This window comes from Pipistrellus kuhlii, unplaced genomic scaffold (assembly GCF_014108245.1).
Source record: "Pipistrellus kuhlii isolate mPipKuh1 unplaced genomic scaffold, mPipKuh1.p scaffold_m20_p_32, whole genome shotgun sequence".
NCBI lineage: Eukaryota > Metazoa > Chordata > Mammalia > Chiroptera > Vespertilionidae > Pipistrellus > Pipistrellus kuhlii.
This window is the reverse complement of record NW_023425532.1, coordinates 2,000,430-2,015,770: the sequence shown is the minus strand read 5'-3', so window position 1 is coordinate 2,015,770 and position 15,341 is coordinate 2,000,430. Positions and strand designations below refer to the sequence as shown.

At 45.1% G+C, this 15,341-nt stretch overlaps 2 protein-coding genes across 4 annotated transcripts; one reads left to right on the top strand and one right to left on the bottom strand.

Moving 5' to 3' along the window:
- The first annotated feature begins 462 nt into the window (after window positions 1-462).
- On the top strand, window positions 463-15,074 carry RGN (regucalcin). Of its 3 annotated transcripts, none has more exons than XM_036460638.2 (7): window positions 463-566; window positions 3,152-3,328; window positions 5,962-6,144; window positions 9,732-9,947; window positions 12,460-12,591; window positions 13,553-13,707; window positions 14,667-15,074. In XM_036460638.2, exons 2-7 carry the CDS (start codon window positions 3,166-3,168, stop codon window positions 14,715-14,717), a joined length of 900 nt encoding a protein of 299 aa, XP_036316531.1. In that variant the 5' UTR covers window positions 463-566; window positions 3,152-3,165; the 3' UTR covers window positions 14,718-15,074. The 3 variants fall into 3 exon arrangements, with proteins under 3 accessions (XP_036316531.1, XP_045426379.1, XP_045426381.1); XM_045570423.1 differs by having other exon boundaries at window positions 464-566; window positions 3,155-3,328; XM_045570425.1 differs by lacking the exon at window positions 9,732-9,947 and having other exon boundaries at window positions 486-566.
- On the bottom strand, window positions 4,030-5,266 carry LOC118731782 (60S ribosomal protein L5-like). The gene is given in 3 exon segments (XM_036460639.2): window positions 4,030-4,828; window positions 4,830-4,918; window positions 5,157-5,266. Coding segments are annotated over 3 exon segments (861 nt in total). The 5' UTR covers window positions 5,187-5,266; the 3' UTR covers window positions 4,030-4,086.
- Window positions 15,075-15,341: the final 267 nt, after the last annotated feature.

Genomic DNA, 15,341 nt, shown 5'->3' with positions numbered 1-15,341 from the left:
TGAAATCAATAAAAATATATTTTTTAAAATATATTTTTTTAAAAGAGCTGGCCTTCAGCCATCATTCTCCACTAGCAAGAGAGGCTTTAACTGCTTCGTTCTTTCCTTACTGACCTGCTTGTTGGACCTGACCGTCCACCCGATCTCTGTGGGGCATTTTAACAATGTTTGCCTAAGAGAGGAACTGAGCTTTCCTCCAACTCCAAAGCTTTGGTTTCCTGAGCTCCATGCCGCAGCCCGCCTCCCTGCCCGGCGGCTTCGCAGGCCTTTCTCTCCCGCCCTCCCCCGCCCCTCCCCTCCTCCCTCCCACCCCGCCTTGGCGGAAGAGGACAGCTCTGGGTCCTGCAGGTCCCCTCCCCTCCCCTCCCCTCCACCTTCTGAGTGGCAGCCCCCCCCCCCACTGCACTGCCTGACCTTTGAGCCGCCCAGAAGTCACCCGCCCGCTTCCCCCCCCCCCCCCCCCCCCCAGCGGGAGAAGAAAGGTCTGGGTACAGGCCGAGCTGAACCGGCTCAGGCAGCCAGCGGGAAGGGCACCGACTGGATCATCCCGACCACAGAGACACCAGGTGGGCTCACCCTCAGCTCCAGGCCTCGCTGCCACCTGCGGCCTCGGGACGCCAGGGCCCCCTCTCCCTCTCCCTGCCCGGGACCCATGTGCAGCCGAGCCGCTTCCCAGCTCCCGCACCCCACCCCCTCCAGCCCGGCCCGCGGGCTGCCAGCTGTCAGCCACGACCCCTTCCTGGGGCCCTCTGGGGGCCACGGCAGGAAAGAGACACGGGCCAGCCCCCCCACGCCTACCCCCCGCCTGCTTGCAGAAGGGAGCGAGGGTGGGGTTAAAAGCCGCTGTTGTTGTGCAAGCCCCGAGCCTGATCGTGAGCTTTATCTCAGACACAGAGCCCGCGGCCTTGGAGCCCGGGCAGTCCTAACAGTCAGGAGGATTGCAGTGCTAAGAGCCGCAGGTGGTACTGAGGCCTATTGGGCCTGCGCTGTTTCTTTAAAAAAAAAAAATGCAGCCCAGGCTGGTTTGGCTCAGTGGATAGAGCGTCAGCCTGCGGACTGAAGGGTCCCAGATTCGATTCTGGTCAAGGGCATGTACCTTGGTTGCGGGCACATCCCCAGTGTGTGTGTGTGTGGGGGGGGGGGGGGTGCAGGAGGCAGCTGGTCAATGTTTCTCTCTCATCGATGTTTCTGACTCTCTATCCCTCTCTGTAAAATATTCAATAAAATATACATATATTTTTTTCAAAAATGCAGTTTTCCCTGATTGGTGTGGCTCAGTGGATAGAGTGTCAGCCCAATGACTGAAGGGCCCTGGGTGCTATTCCGGTCAAAGGCATGTATCAGTTGCAGGCTCGATCCCCCTGGGGAGGCAGCCAATCAGTGTGTCTCTCACATTGATGTTTCTCTCTCTGTCTCTCTCCTCTCCCTTCTACTCTCTCTAAGAATCAATGAAAACATAGCCTTGGGTCCTAGCCAGTGTGGTTCAGTGGCTAGAGCATTGGCCTGGGAACTGAAGGGTCCCAGGTTGTTGTTTTTTAATATATTTTACTAATTTTTTTTATTATTATTATTATTATTTTTTTTTTTTTTTACAGAGAGTAAGAGAAAGGGATAGAGAGAAACATCGAGGAGAGAGAAACATCAATCAGCTGCCAAGGTACATGCCTTTGACCAGAACCTGGGCCCTAACCGGTTTTGCTCAGTGGATAGAGCTTAGGCCTGCAGACTGAAGGGTTAGGGTTAGGGGTTAGGGTTAGGGGTTAGGGTTAGGGTTAGGGTTAGGGTTAGGGGTTAGGGGTTAGGGTTAGGGTTAGGGTTAGGGTTAGGGTTCGGGTTAAGGTTAGGGGTTAGGGTTAGGGGTTAGGGTTAGGGTTAGGGTTAGGGTTAGGGGTTAGGGGTTAGGGTTAGGGGTTAGGGGTTAGGGTTAGGGTTCGGGGTTAGTGTTAGGGGTTAGGGGTTCGGGTTAGGGTTAGGGTTAGGATTAGGGGTTAGGATTAAGGTTAGGGTTAGGGTTAGGGGTTAGGGTTAGGGTTAGGGGTTCGGGTTAGGGGTTCGGGTTAGGGGTTTGGGTTAGTGTTAGGGTTAGGGGTTAGGGTTAGGGTTAGGGTTAGGGGTTAGGGATTAGGGGTAGGGGTTAGGGTTAGGGTTTAGGGTTAGGGTTACGGTTAGGATTAGTCAGGGGAGTGAATCAGCATCAAGCATGGGAGGTAGCAGGCGAAGGTGACTGTCTTGCCGACACCCAGAGGATCCAGCAGTGAGGGCACCCCCCTGCCCCTCACCCCACCAGCGGCTGGGTTTGGCATGAAGAGCAACCTTGCATCTGGCTCTCTGAGGGTCACCAATATCTTGGACTCTCTCTCTCTCTCTCTCTCTCTCTCTCTCTCTCTCTCTCTCTCTCTCTCTCTCTCCTCTCTCTCAAGATACCTTGGCCTGGCCAGTATTGCCCAGTGGTTGAGCGTTAACCTATGAAGTAAGAGGTCATGATTCAATTCCTGGTCAGGGCACATGCAGCCGATTGGTAATTCTCTCTCATCATGGATATTTCTATCTCTCTGTCCCTCTCTCTTCCTCTCTGAAATCAATAATATTATACATTGAGTGGCCAGATTATTATGATCTCTGAACGCATAATAACCTAGCCACTCAGTGTGTGTGTGTGTGTGTGTGTGTGTGTGTGTGTGTGTGTGTGTGTAGGTCCTGGTGCATGAATTTGTACATGGGTGGGGTCCGGCCAGCCTGGCCAGGGGGAGGGGACATGGGCAGTTGGCCAACCTGCCTGCTGGTCAAACTCCTGGTTGAGGGGACAATTTGCATATTAGCCTTTTATTATATAGGATATACACTGAGTGGCCAGATTATTATGTGTTCAGAGATCAGTATTTAAAAATAATAAAAGACAGCTTAAAGAAAAGCCCTGGTGAGTTGAATGAAGATGCCTCATGCTGTCACCTACCAGCTCATAGTTCTTGTTCAGACACATCTCCTCGGGTCACGTTACAGATTTTGTTCTGATTTGGGGAAAGTGCGCCCAGCCTTTCTGGTTCCAATAAAAACAACTCAGTCTGCATTGGCAGCTCACCAGGGTCTGAGCCAGATGCTCCCTGAATCCACTCCGTGAGATCCCATTCCGGTTTGTGTCTGTCACCCCCAACAGATCCCCTGACCATGAGCTCCGTCACCATTGAGTGTGTCCTCCCGGAGCACTGCCGCTGCGGGGAGTCTCCGGTGTGGGAGGAAGCATCCAACTCGCTGCTCTTCGTGGACATTCCTTCCAAGAAGCTTTGCCGCTGGGATCTGCTTAGCAAGCAGGTTCATCGAGTGACTTTGGGTAAGGAGGAAGGCCGGGCTCAGATCCACCCAGCCAGCCATCTTTTCTCCGGGACCTTCGTGTTACAGCCGAATAGGCTTTAAAACTTGGATTGTCGAGCTGTCTGTTTCCTCCACTTTTGTCAATAATCCTCACCATTGACTTTTAGAGAGAGAGGAAGGAAAGAAGGAGGGAGGGAGGGAGGGAGGGAGGGAAGGAAGGAAGGAAGGAAGGAAGGAAGGAAGGAAGGAAGGAAGGAAGGGAGAGAGGGAAGGAGGGAGGGAAGGAGGGAGGGAGGGAGGGAGGGAAGGAGGGAGGAAGAGGGAAAGAGAGAATGAAATATCAATGTGAGACACATTGATTGGTTGCCTCCCACACAGACCCTGATCAGAGCTAGGGACCAAAGCTGCAACCCAGGTTCATGCTCTGGACCAGGAATCGAACCCGTGAGCCTTCAGTGAGAGGGGCGATGCTCTACCCACTGGAAAATATCAGCCAGGCCTGTGGTTCTCCCACTTGGACCCAGGAGTACATTCTGGAAGGTCAACACTTCGCTCTTCCTCTGTGAGTGGGGGCACCATTCCCCACTGTGTTCCCATAATGAGGTGCTATAGGCTCTTTCCTTAACGCCTTCAGGTAAGAAGCTGGAGACTACTATCCAAATTATTTAATTTAAATAAAGTTTAAATTTTTAAAAATATATTTTATTGATTTTTTTTTTCTGTTTGCTTAATATGTTTATTGTCTCTGAAAAATCATAGAAAATTGTGATTTGGTTATTAGCTCTCAGCAGCCCGTTCCTGGGCTCTGAGAAATCTTGCTTTCTTCTGAGCTACCCGATCTTTCTTCTGGGCAAGAGACATTTTGGGACGGTTCCACCTCTTCTTTTTAACTTCTTTCTTAGGCTTCTTTTCATAGACTGGATTCTCTCGTATAGCAGTATGAGCTTTCTTATACATTTCCTCCATCATGTCTGGGGTTACGTTGTTCTTTATATATTGAGAGAACTGTTTCTTGTAAGCATCTTCATCTTCTTCCATTAGATAAGGCATATAATCTGCAATGTGCTGACCCACGATGTGCTTCTGATGTACTTCGACATTGAATTTTTTGCTTTCTGAATCGTAACCAGGGAATCGTTGGGTACTGTGAGGGATAGATAGGCCTCCATCCACAGCTCCCTTCAGGACCCCAAAAACTTTATTTCCAGTAGTAGTTCTGGCAAGCCCTGCATCCAAATAGCAGGGGAAGGCACCAGGTCGACCATCAATGCTTTCCACGTTGTATTCATCTCCAGGCACCTCCACCTGGCCTTCATCAATCTTGTCCATGCCAAGCCTATTGAGAAGCCTGCCGGCCAGCAGCAGGCCAGTACAATATGCTGCAGCATAATTTGTCAGGCCAACCTTCACACCATACTTTGGGAGTTCATGAGCATAAGCTGCACAAACTATCATATCTCCTTCTATATGGGCGTAAGCGATCTGACAGATGATATCTCTGTTGGTTACGCGAACTATCATCCTGGATTACCAAGCGTTTCCAGGCACAGTAATCAGTTTTACCCTCTCGCCGTCTCCTGAATTTCACTTGGTATCGCTTGAAGTAGGCCTTGTTCTTTTTTTTTTTTTTTTTTAATATATTTTATTGATTTTTCACAGAGAGGAAGGGAGAGAGATAGAGAGATGTCGATGAGAGAGAAACATCGACCAGCTGCCTCTTGCACACCCCCTACCGGAGATGTGCCCGCAACCAACGTACATGCCCTTGCCTGGAATCGAACCTGGGACCCTTCAGTCCACAGACCGACGCTCTACCATTGAGCCAAACCAGCTTGGGCGAAGTAGGCCTTGTTCTTGACGACTTTCACAAACCCCATCCTGCGGAGGAGAGCCCCACGGCCGCGGCTTGCCACAGACCTGCAGGCCGAGCCTAACTCCGGTGGGGGAAAAGGGCTATTTTATTGATTTTTTACAGAGAGGAAGGGAGAGGGATAGAGAGCTAGAAACATCGATGAGAGAGAAACATCCATCAGCTGCCTCCCGCACAGCTCCTACTGGGGATGTGCCTGCAACCAAGGCACATGCCCTTGACCTGGGACCCTTCAGTCCACAGGCCAATGCTATATCCCCTGAGCCAAACCAGTCAGGGGGAAGTTTAAATTTGTATGTAATTTGTAATGCAATAGGGCCCCTTAAGAGGATAGCCCTGTACCGGAAGGAGAGAGGCATGTCACAGAGCCTGGCTGCTGAAACTACACAGCGTGTCTCTGCGTTTCCTGGAGAGCGGACAGATTTAGCATCTCTGGTTCTGTGACAACTGCTTGGGTGCCTCCCCCTCCCCCACCCCCACCCCCCACACAGTTAGCAATCCTCCTCTGAACTTGTTGTGGCTGCTATGGTTCTACTTCTCTGCTAGACCGGGAGCTTCCAAAGGGCTGGCTCTCACTCACCTCTCTGTGCCTGCTGTCCAGAACGGTGCCTGGAGTTGATTAGGGACAAGTGTCCCTTCATTGGTCAAGAGAAGGAAGAGAGCACACCCCTGTCGAAAGAGCTGCAATTCCTCTTTCAGACGGCAGGTGGCAGGATAGGCTCAGCGTGCTGCTAGGCCCCGGGCTGCGTGCTGCATCCTGACAATTGCTTTTGCCTCTGCAGATGCCCCTGTCAGCTCCGTGGCCCTCCGCCAGGCCGGAGGCTATGTCGCCACAGTTGGAACGAAGTTCTGTGCCGTGGACTGGGAAGATCAGTCAGCCAGCGTCCTGGCCACCATAGATGAAGACAAGAAAAATAATCGCTTCAATGATGGGAAGGTGGATCCCGCTGGGAGATACTTTGCTGGTATGGTTTATCTCTAGCACCTGCTTACTGAGCTTGGCCCAAAAGCACAGCACTGATAACGGTCTCACTGCGTTAGTGGTAACAGCGTCTTGGGTTCTTTTATTAACCAGAGTCGTTTGTATCACTAAAAAAAATAAATCCCATGAGAAAAACTTCAGATATTCTTTCAGCTTCTGTCCCTAACAGACTAAAATTTGTATGGTAATTTTTAAAAATATATTTTATTGATTTTTCACAGAGAGGAAAGGAAGGAAGAGGGAAAGAGAGCTAGAAACATCAATGAGAGAGAAACATTGACCAGCTGCCTTCTGCACACCCCCCACTGGGGATGTGCCCTTGCTGGGAATCCAACCTGGAACCCTTCAGTCCGCAGATCGACGCTCTACCCACTGAGCAAAACCAGTCAGGGCTTTTTTCGATCTTTATTCTCTCTCTTGGTCAGATTCAAATAAATTTCTGTTGACTTAACATAATGTATGCCAACTCTTTCCTCTGTCATATCTTTTCTTCAGTCAGGTCCATCCAGTGAATTATTTTAGTTCAGCTATTTTCTTTTTTCACTTCTAAAACTTATTTGATTATCCTTTATGTCTTCTATTTCTTTGCTGATATTTTCTATTTTGAGTTTTATTTCAAGACTGTTTACAAATTGCTCGTAAGCTGTGTTAATCTTTGTTAAATAATTCCAACATCTGTGCCATGTTGCTTTCTGCATCTGTTGCTTCTTTTCCTTTACAAGTTGAGATTTTCCTGCTTCTTTGTGTTGCCAAGTAATTTTGGACAGTGTCCTGGTCATTTTTACTATTACGTTATGAGATCCTGAGTCTTGTTTAAATTCTATAAAGAATGTTTATATGTTTGTTTTAGTAGGTAATCTGTATGTTTAGGCTCAGACCCTGGACCACAAGTTCCAACCTGCTTTCTCCCAGGTGCCATTAGGCTTTGTCCCACATGCATGCCACTCAGTGGTCAGTCTGAGACTTAGAAGGAATTCTATCCACAGCACCACTCTCAGTGTTTGGTATGCTCACTGGAACCATATCCATGCCTGTGCAAGTAGCATATGAGTCCAGATCACAGACACTTTTGTGGGGTTGCATTCCTGTGCAACATCCCTCTTCGCTCTCTCTGGGTACATTCCAGCTTGCTGGAGCTCTCCTTTCATTCCTCCAGCCTGAAACCACCATACCTATGATTGTTCTCCCTCCTAGGTCAAATGGCAGGAGGACAGAGAGAGCGAACATACAAGCAACCATGTTGGGCTCTGCCCTTTTGGAGCAGTGACTTCACCAAGTGGAGCAGAATGACCCCTTCCCTCAGAGATTTGGTTCCTGTAGTTTTCTGTTGCTGGACACACTACTGTTTGCTACCCTTGCTGCAGAATTGCCTGGGGACCGATGCGTGAGAGAATGGAGAAAAGGGAGTGGAAATTGCCAGAAGGAGAGGAGTAGGGGGAGCTAGAAGATAAATGGTGATGGAAGGAGACTTGACTTGGGGTGGTGAACACACAATACAATATACACATGATGTGTTGCAGAGTTGTATACATGAAACCTGTATGATTTTATTGGCCCATGTCACCCCGATAAATTCAATTTGAAAAATACCCAGATGCCAAAACCAATGCCAGCATGCAGTAATTGCAGGAGTTTTACAAAAAGGTTGGTGAAGCTTGGGGAGCTCACTGGGGTTGAGTCACATGTAGTTCACCTGTTGGAAATGGCTAAACGGCACTTCCCCCAACCCTGAATAGGATGATTGTTAGCTGCCAGACAGCTCAGGGCATTTTATTGCCTCCTGTTGGCCAAACACCTGAACAGCTGTAGACTATTCCCCAAACTGACAATGCTCTGTACCCTTTGAAACCTCACCCTTTGAAGCGTATATTTCCACCTTGTCTTGGGACAAATTGTGTTTAATAAAAGCACGGGTCTTTGGTCAAGGAGGAGAGTCTTCTAGCTCCTTCAGCTGGAAGCTCCTCTGACCCCCAATGCCTTTCAAAACTATTTTTTGTCCTTGGACTCCTTTTTAAAAATGTATATATATTTTATTGATTTTTTACAGAGAGGAATAGAGAAGGATAGAGAGTTAGAAACATCAATGAGAGAGAATCATCATCAATCAGCTGCCTCCTGCACACCCCCTACTGGGGATGTGCCCACAACCAAGGTACATGCCCCCAACGGGAATCGAACCTGGGACCTTTCAGTCTGGAGGCCGAAGCTCTATCCACTGAGCCAAACCGGTTTTGGCCTTGGCCTCCTTCTTAATCATCTATGTGCAGCCTTTTCTCCAGGATGCTTTGTAAGGCTGGGGCAAGAAACCCAGCAACCAGGGTATTTTTTGCTCCTCTGAACCTGTTTTCTTTTCTGATCCTGAAGCCACAACTAGAGGGTTTCTCTTGGATCTCTGTCTGCCCTACAGCACTCCAAGTTCCAGGCGGTACTAAATTCAGTTGCAGGATGCTGGGGCATCCTGGAGGATAAAATGGAGAACTCCACACCAACTAAGTGGTACTGTAAAATCTGGTGCTCTTCTCTGAGCTTCCTCACCTTTACTTTTCTGAATTCTCAAACAGCTATGCCTTGCATTTTGACCAAGTTGTATAGTTGTGCTCAGTGGGAGAAAATGAGATTGGTGTGGATGAACTCCTTCTTATCTGGAACTAGGACCTGTGTAGTTTTGATCTGCACTACAAACAAGATAGTTGTCATTTTTTATTTTCATATAAATATATTTTTAAAATATATATTTTATTTTATATGTGTATATATATATATATATATATATATATATATATATATGATTGATTTTTTACACAGAAGAAGGGAGAGGGATAGAGAGCTAGAAACATCGATGAGAGAGAAAAATTGATCAGTTGCCTCCTGTACACCCCCTACTGGGTATGTGCCAGCAACCAATGTACATGCCCTTGACTGAAATCAGACCTGGGACCTTTCAGTCCACAGGCTGACACTCTATCCACAGAGCCAAACCGGTTTCGGCTATTTTTATATATTTTTATGGATTTCAGAAACAAGGGAGAAGGAGACAGAGAAACATCAGTGATGAGAATCAACACACCCCCTACTGGGGATTGAGCCTGCAGCATGAGTGTGGGCCCTGACCATGACCTTCTGGTTCATAGGTCAATGTTCAACCACTAGGCCACCCCAGCTGGGTGGTAGTTGTCATTTTTTAAAAATATAGGACCCAGCCGAAGCCGGTTTGGCTCAGTGGTAGAGTGTCGGTCTGTGGACTGAAAGGTCCCTGGTTCGATTCCGGTCAAGGGCATGTACCTTGGTTGCGGGCACATCCCCGGTGGGGGGCGTGCAGGAGGCAGCTGGTCAATGTTTCTCTCTCATTGACGTTTCTAGCTCTCTATCTCTCTCCCTTTCTCTCTGTTAAAAATCAATAAAATATATTTTTAAAAAATAAAAATATAGGACCCGGATTGGGAATCAAACCTGATTGGGATTGAATAAATTCTTTGATTTAATCATGAGAAGGAACCCTGGTAAGAAAAGATAGTGCCACCATGGGCGAGATGCTGTGAGGCTGGGCTCAGCGGTCTTTGGTTTTTGTAGGCACTATGGCTGAAGAGACAGCCCCAGGAGTTCTGGAGCGGCGCCAAGGGTCCCTGTACTGCCTCTTTCCTGACCACCATGTGGAAAAGTACTTTGACCAGGTGGACATCTCCAACGGCTTGGATTGGTCCCTGGACCACAAGATCTTCTATTACATAGACAGCCTGTCCTACTCCGTGGATGCTTTTGACTATGACGTGCAGACAGGAAAGATCTGTATGTACTTTCTCTTTATTGTTCTTAATACTGCTCATATTTTTTCATATGTATTTCATTAGTAAGCTGCCTGTCCCTCCACCCATGGGTAAAGATCCTTACTTTGTCAAATAGAGAGCTGTCCAATGATATCCCAGTATGGTAATGATTACACAGACTTGAAGATGCAGTCAAGCCTCAGTAGGCATAACATGGATAGCTCTTTAATCCTTTCTTGCCACCATCGCTAGAAAGAGGTTTACTGTAGAATAGATCCTCTTCTACCAGGAGGTGCCTAAAGGCAAATAATATACAGTGGAGTGATTAAAAGAACAGAAAAATAGAGTTTGGGGTTGATATGTCTCTTTTACTATTTCTTATTTGTACTTCAGTTAACAAGAGACAAGTGCTCAGAGACTAACAACCTTTCAAAATGGAAAAGTAGCCCTGTCTGGGTGGCTCGGTTGGTTAGAGTGTCATCTCATACACCAACAGGTTTCAGGTTTAATTCCCAGTCAGGGCACATACGTAGTTGGTGGGTTTGATCCCCTATTAGGAGCATATGGGAGCAACTGATCAATATTTCTCTCTCACAACGTTTCTATCTCTATCTCTATCTCTATCTCTATCTCTATTCTACCTCTACCTCTACCTCTATCTCTATCTCTCCCTCCCTCTCTCTCTAAAAATCTATCTATCTATCTATCTATCTATCTATCTATCTATCTATCCATCCATCCATCCTTGGGTGAGGATTTTCTTTTAATGGAAAAGTTTTGTTTTTTTTAAAGTAGTTACAGATTGTTCAAGTCCATCAATGGGCTCTAAATGAGCCATAGTTGGAAACTGGGAGGAAGGAATTACTGACAAGAATTTAGAAGGGATTACTTGAAACTGTTTCATGAAAGGTGCCAAACCACAAGAGCAAAACTAATAATTAAAAAATTACTTGAAAAATATCACAAGATTCTTTTGTAGATTTAATCAGAGGTGAAACATTCCAGTACAAATGTGTTGTCTTCAAATATTTAGTGCTCTTTTTATGACTGTTTTTTACCCATCTTACTTATGCATGGTTTTACTATTTTTTCCTTATGCCTCACTTTTATCGCTGTAGTGTCCTGCATTTTGGAGTGTAAAGTTTCTCTGGATTTTGATGTTTTTTTGATACTCTGATTCCCCCATTTAAGGCCAGCTAGTTGATTTCAGAATACTCATTCTTTCAGAAAGAAACTTCTAATATTTCATTTTGATAAGGTGATTATGAAGCATTAGTCAGGCAGAAACAGTACTCATACATTGTACTAGTTTTTGTGAATGAATGGCCACCTGGCACCTTGAGTTGTCTTCTATTGTAGATCTTGGGGTTAATCCAAGTAGGCATTTTTGTAAGTAAAACTACAAAGGTCTAACCACAGGCTGAAGTACAGGGTGCCCCAAAAAATGTATACACACTTTAACAGCTGATAGCTCCATTTTGTAAATGTAATGTGTTTTATTTTATTTTTTAATATGTATTTTATTGGGTTTTTACAGAGAGGAAGGGATAGGGATAGAGAGTTAGAAACATCTATCAGCTGCCTCCTACACATCCCCTACCGGGGATGTGCCCGTAACCAAGGTACATACCCTTGACTGGACTCGAACCTGGGACTCTTCAGTCTGCAGGCTAGCACTCTATCCACTGGGCCAAACCAGTTAGGGCAATGAAATGTATTTTAATAAACACTGCCTTTATAGTTATTAAAAACGTGTGTATACATATTTTGGGACACCCTATACATCTGAGGTGGTCATGCAGGGGTTCAATTCAGTCAGCCTCAAAAATATCTATTGGTATTATATATATATATATATATATATATATATATATATATATATATATATATATATATATATCTCCTACTTGGGATCAAGCTGGCAACCTGGGCATGTGCCCTTGACTGGAATCAAGCCCAGGATTCTTCAGTCTGCAGGCCAATGCTCTGTCCATTGAGCTAAACTGGATAGGGGATAATGGTGTTTTATTAAGAAGTCTATTTCCTGCCTGGCTGGCATGGCTCAGTGGTTAAGCATTTACCCATGAGCCAGGAAGGACACATGCCTGGGTTGGGGGCTCGATCCCCAGTAGGGGGTGTGCAGGAGACAGCTGATCAATGATTATTTCTCATCATTGATGTTTCTCTCTCTCTCTCTCCCTCCCTCTCCCTTCCTCTCTGAAATCATTTTTTTAAAAAGAATTCTACTTTCTTTTTTCTCTCCTCTGAAAGCTTCTACAGACATGTCTGTACCCAAATTAGAGGATGAATCCACCCCAAATCCTTTGTTGTGGGGTACCCATCATATATGTGGTCATTGTTTAAAGTTAGGAATCCTTTTGAACCATCCCACCTGTGGTTCCCATACACTAGAACCCAGATAAGCAGACATGATCAGTATTTATAATCACTTGATTGCTCATTGTTTGATGCTTAGTATTGAGTAGCTTGTTGTATTGGGGATGTATGTGTATGTGCTTTTTTTCAAACCATAGCCAACCGCAGAAGTGTTTACAAGCTGGAGAAAGACGAACATATCCCAGATGGAATGTGTATCGATGCTGAGGGGAAGCTCTGGGTGGCCTGTTACAATGGAGGAAGAGTGATTCGTTTAGATCCTGAGACAGGTAGGCTCACAGAACAATGGAAAATCCTCCTCATGTCTAGAAAACACCAGACACTAGGGACTGGAGAAAATTCATCATTAATGAAGTTAGACAGCAATATACAGGATATCCCCCAAAATGAATACACACTATAACAACTGATAGCTCAACTTTTAAAAAAATATATAGTTTATTGATTTTTTTACAGAGAGAAAGGGAGAGAGATAGAGAGCTAGAAACATCGATGAGAGAGAAACATTGACCAGCTGCATCTTGCACACCCTCTATTGGGGATGTGCCCGCAACCAACGTACATGCCCCTGATCGGAATCAAACCTGGGACCTTTCAGTCCGCAGACCGATGCTCTACCACTGAGCCAAACCGGTTTCTGCTGATAGCTCAACTTTTAAAAATATACTTATTCATTTCAGAAAGGGAGTGAGAGAGAAATAGAAACATCAATGATGAGAGAGAATCATTGATTGGCTGCCTCCTGCACACCCCTACCGGGGATCGAGCCTGCAATCCGGGTATGTGCCCTTGATCAGAATCGAACCTGGGACCCTTCAGTCTGCAGGCCAATGCTCTATCCACTGAGCAAAACGAGCTAGGGCCTGATAGCTCTATTTTGAAAATAAAATATATTTTAATAAACACTGCCTTGAGAATTATTCAAAGTGTATGTATACACTTGGGGGGGGGGGGGATACCCTATATTCAAAGGTGTCTATTGGATGATTTTAGACATAAAGTCCAAATATATAGCCCCAAATTTATGGTCAGAACTTCTTTTCTTGTGCAGATAAGTCCTTTTGCCCAAAACAAATAAATTGTCAGGGAAGGTAGGTGCAATGCATGGCTGAAACGTGACCTCCACCACCTTCTTTAAACTCTTCTATTACTCTGTAAAGGGTCCTGAAAGCTTTTGCTGGTTGGAAATTTGCTAGAAGTAGACTTTAAATACAATATTTGGTGCTCCAGGGAAAAGACTCCAAACTGTGAAGCTGCCTGTTGATAAAACAACCTCGTGTTGCTTTGGAGGGAAGGATTACTCTGAAATGTACGTGACCTGTGCCCGGGAAGGAATAGACCCTGAGGGTCTTCTGTGGCAACCGGAAGCTGGTGGAATTTTCAAGGTGATCTGGCTATTTCTTTTCCTTAAGGATGAGGTGGGAGATCCTCAGTTAAGTATCATCAAGTGATCGGTGCTTTTTCATACTTCCAAGACACAGTTCTAGTTAGCATTTTAAGCTCATCATGCTACATTGGAAAACATTATTCTTAGACTTTCTAGACTGAAAGTTACCTGAAGTCCAGGACAATATTTTTAGACTCCTTTTACAGTCCTTAGAAAATAATTTTTATTTCAGTAGTGTTTGCTGAAATTCTGTAAATCAGTAGAATGGGCTTGGACAACCAGTATTTGAAACATGTTTATAAGATCAGTTGATTGGCCCGGCCAGTGTGGCTCAATAGTTGAACATCAACCTATGAACTAGGGGGTCATGGCTGAATTCCCACTTTGATTCAGGATTTGATTCCCAGTCAGGGCACAGGCCCTCAGGGCACATACCCAGGTTATGGGTTCAATCCCCATTGGGGAGGGGGGGCATGCAGGAGGCAGCCAATCAATGATTCTCTCACATCATTGATATTTCTATCTCTCCTTCTCCCTTCCTCTCTGAAATCAATATAAGTATATAGTGAATGAATAAGATTAGTTGATTGTTTTGATGTCACAAGAATATTTTCATGTTTTTAACTTTTTTGCAAAACAAATACTGATAAAAAAAAAGTATAGACCTTTTGAGCTGAAATTTAGAAATCATTTGGCTCAAATCCCTTTCTTAATAGGTATGAAATGATAGAAATAAATTCAGCTTTAAATCCCAGTTAGTTGTAAATGGTTGCTAGTTAGATTATTATCTATGTGGAAAATTGGGTTCGATCATAAGTACCTAATCAAGTAATTCCTTTTTGTGATAGGGAATAAAATAACAGGTGGTTAAATATATAATGCAAATCATAAAAGTGTTTTTGAAAAAAAATACCTATGGATTACTTTTTTATCACAGATTCTCTCTTTTTTTAACAGATAACTGGCCTGGGAGTCAAAGGCATTCCTCCCCGTCCTTACATAGGCTGAGTGACAGGCCTTCCTACTGTTGCCGACATCTAGAGAATTCTGGAGCTGACTTTTCAATCTACAATAGTTACCAAAAACTGAAGCAATGATGTTATAACAGAATTATATGTTCATTTACTCTCTTTTAAATGTAGAGATTTTTAACAAGGAGTGGCAGGTGGGTTTGATAACGTACTAGACGGCCTTCTGCAAAGGTACAATAAAAATGTCAAGAATTGTTCAACTGTCAACCAGCCTCTTGATCCTTTACAAATTGCTGGTGGATGGCGGCAGAGGGAAGAGACTGTACCTGTTCTTTATTCTGCATTTCACACTATACTGAAAGCTTCAAACTAATAAAAAGCAATCTGGTAAAGATTTACTGTAATTATGTTCCTTTTTATTTTCATCATAATCTTATAAAATGTGCTGCAATGGTAACCTACCTTCATCTTACTCTTCCTATATGTTATTTTAAAAATAAAATATTGTGCCCTAACCGCTTTGGCTCAGTGGATAGAGCGTAGACGTGCGGACTGAAAGGTCCCAGGTTCGATTCTGGTCAAGGGCATGTACATTGGTTGCGGGCACATCCCCAGTGAGGGTTGTGCAGGAGGCATCTGATCGATGTTTCTCTCTCATTGA

Bases quoted from the DNA above. Each gene is read 5' to 3' on its own strand.
- RGN (XM_036460638.2), top strand. From the start codon at position 3,166: ATGAGCTCCGTCACCATTGAGTGTGTCCTCCCGGAGCACTGCCGCTGC. The intron at 3,329-5,961 runs GTAAGGAGGAAG...TTGCCTCTGCAG, and splicing joins GGTTCATCGAGTGACTTTGG to ATGCCCCTGTCAGCTCCGTG. The intron at 12,592-13,552 runs GTAGGCTCACAG...TTGGTGCTCCAG, and splicing joins TCGTTTAGATCCTGAGACAG to GGAAAAGACTCCAAACTGTG.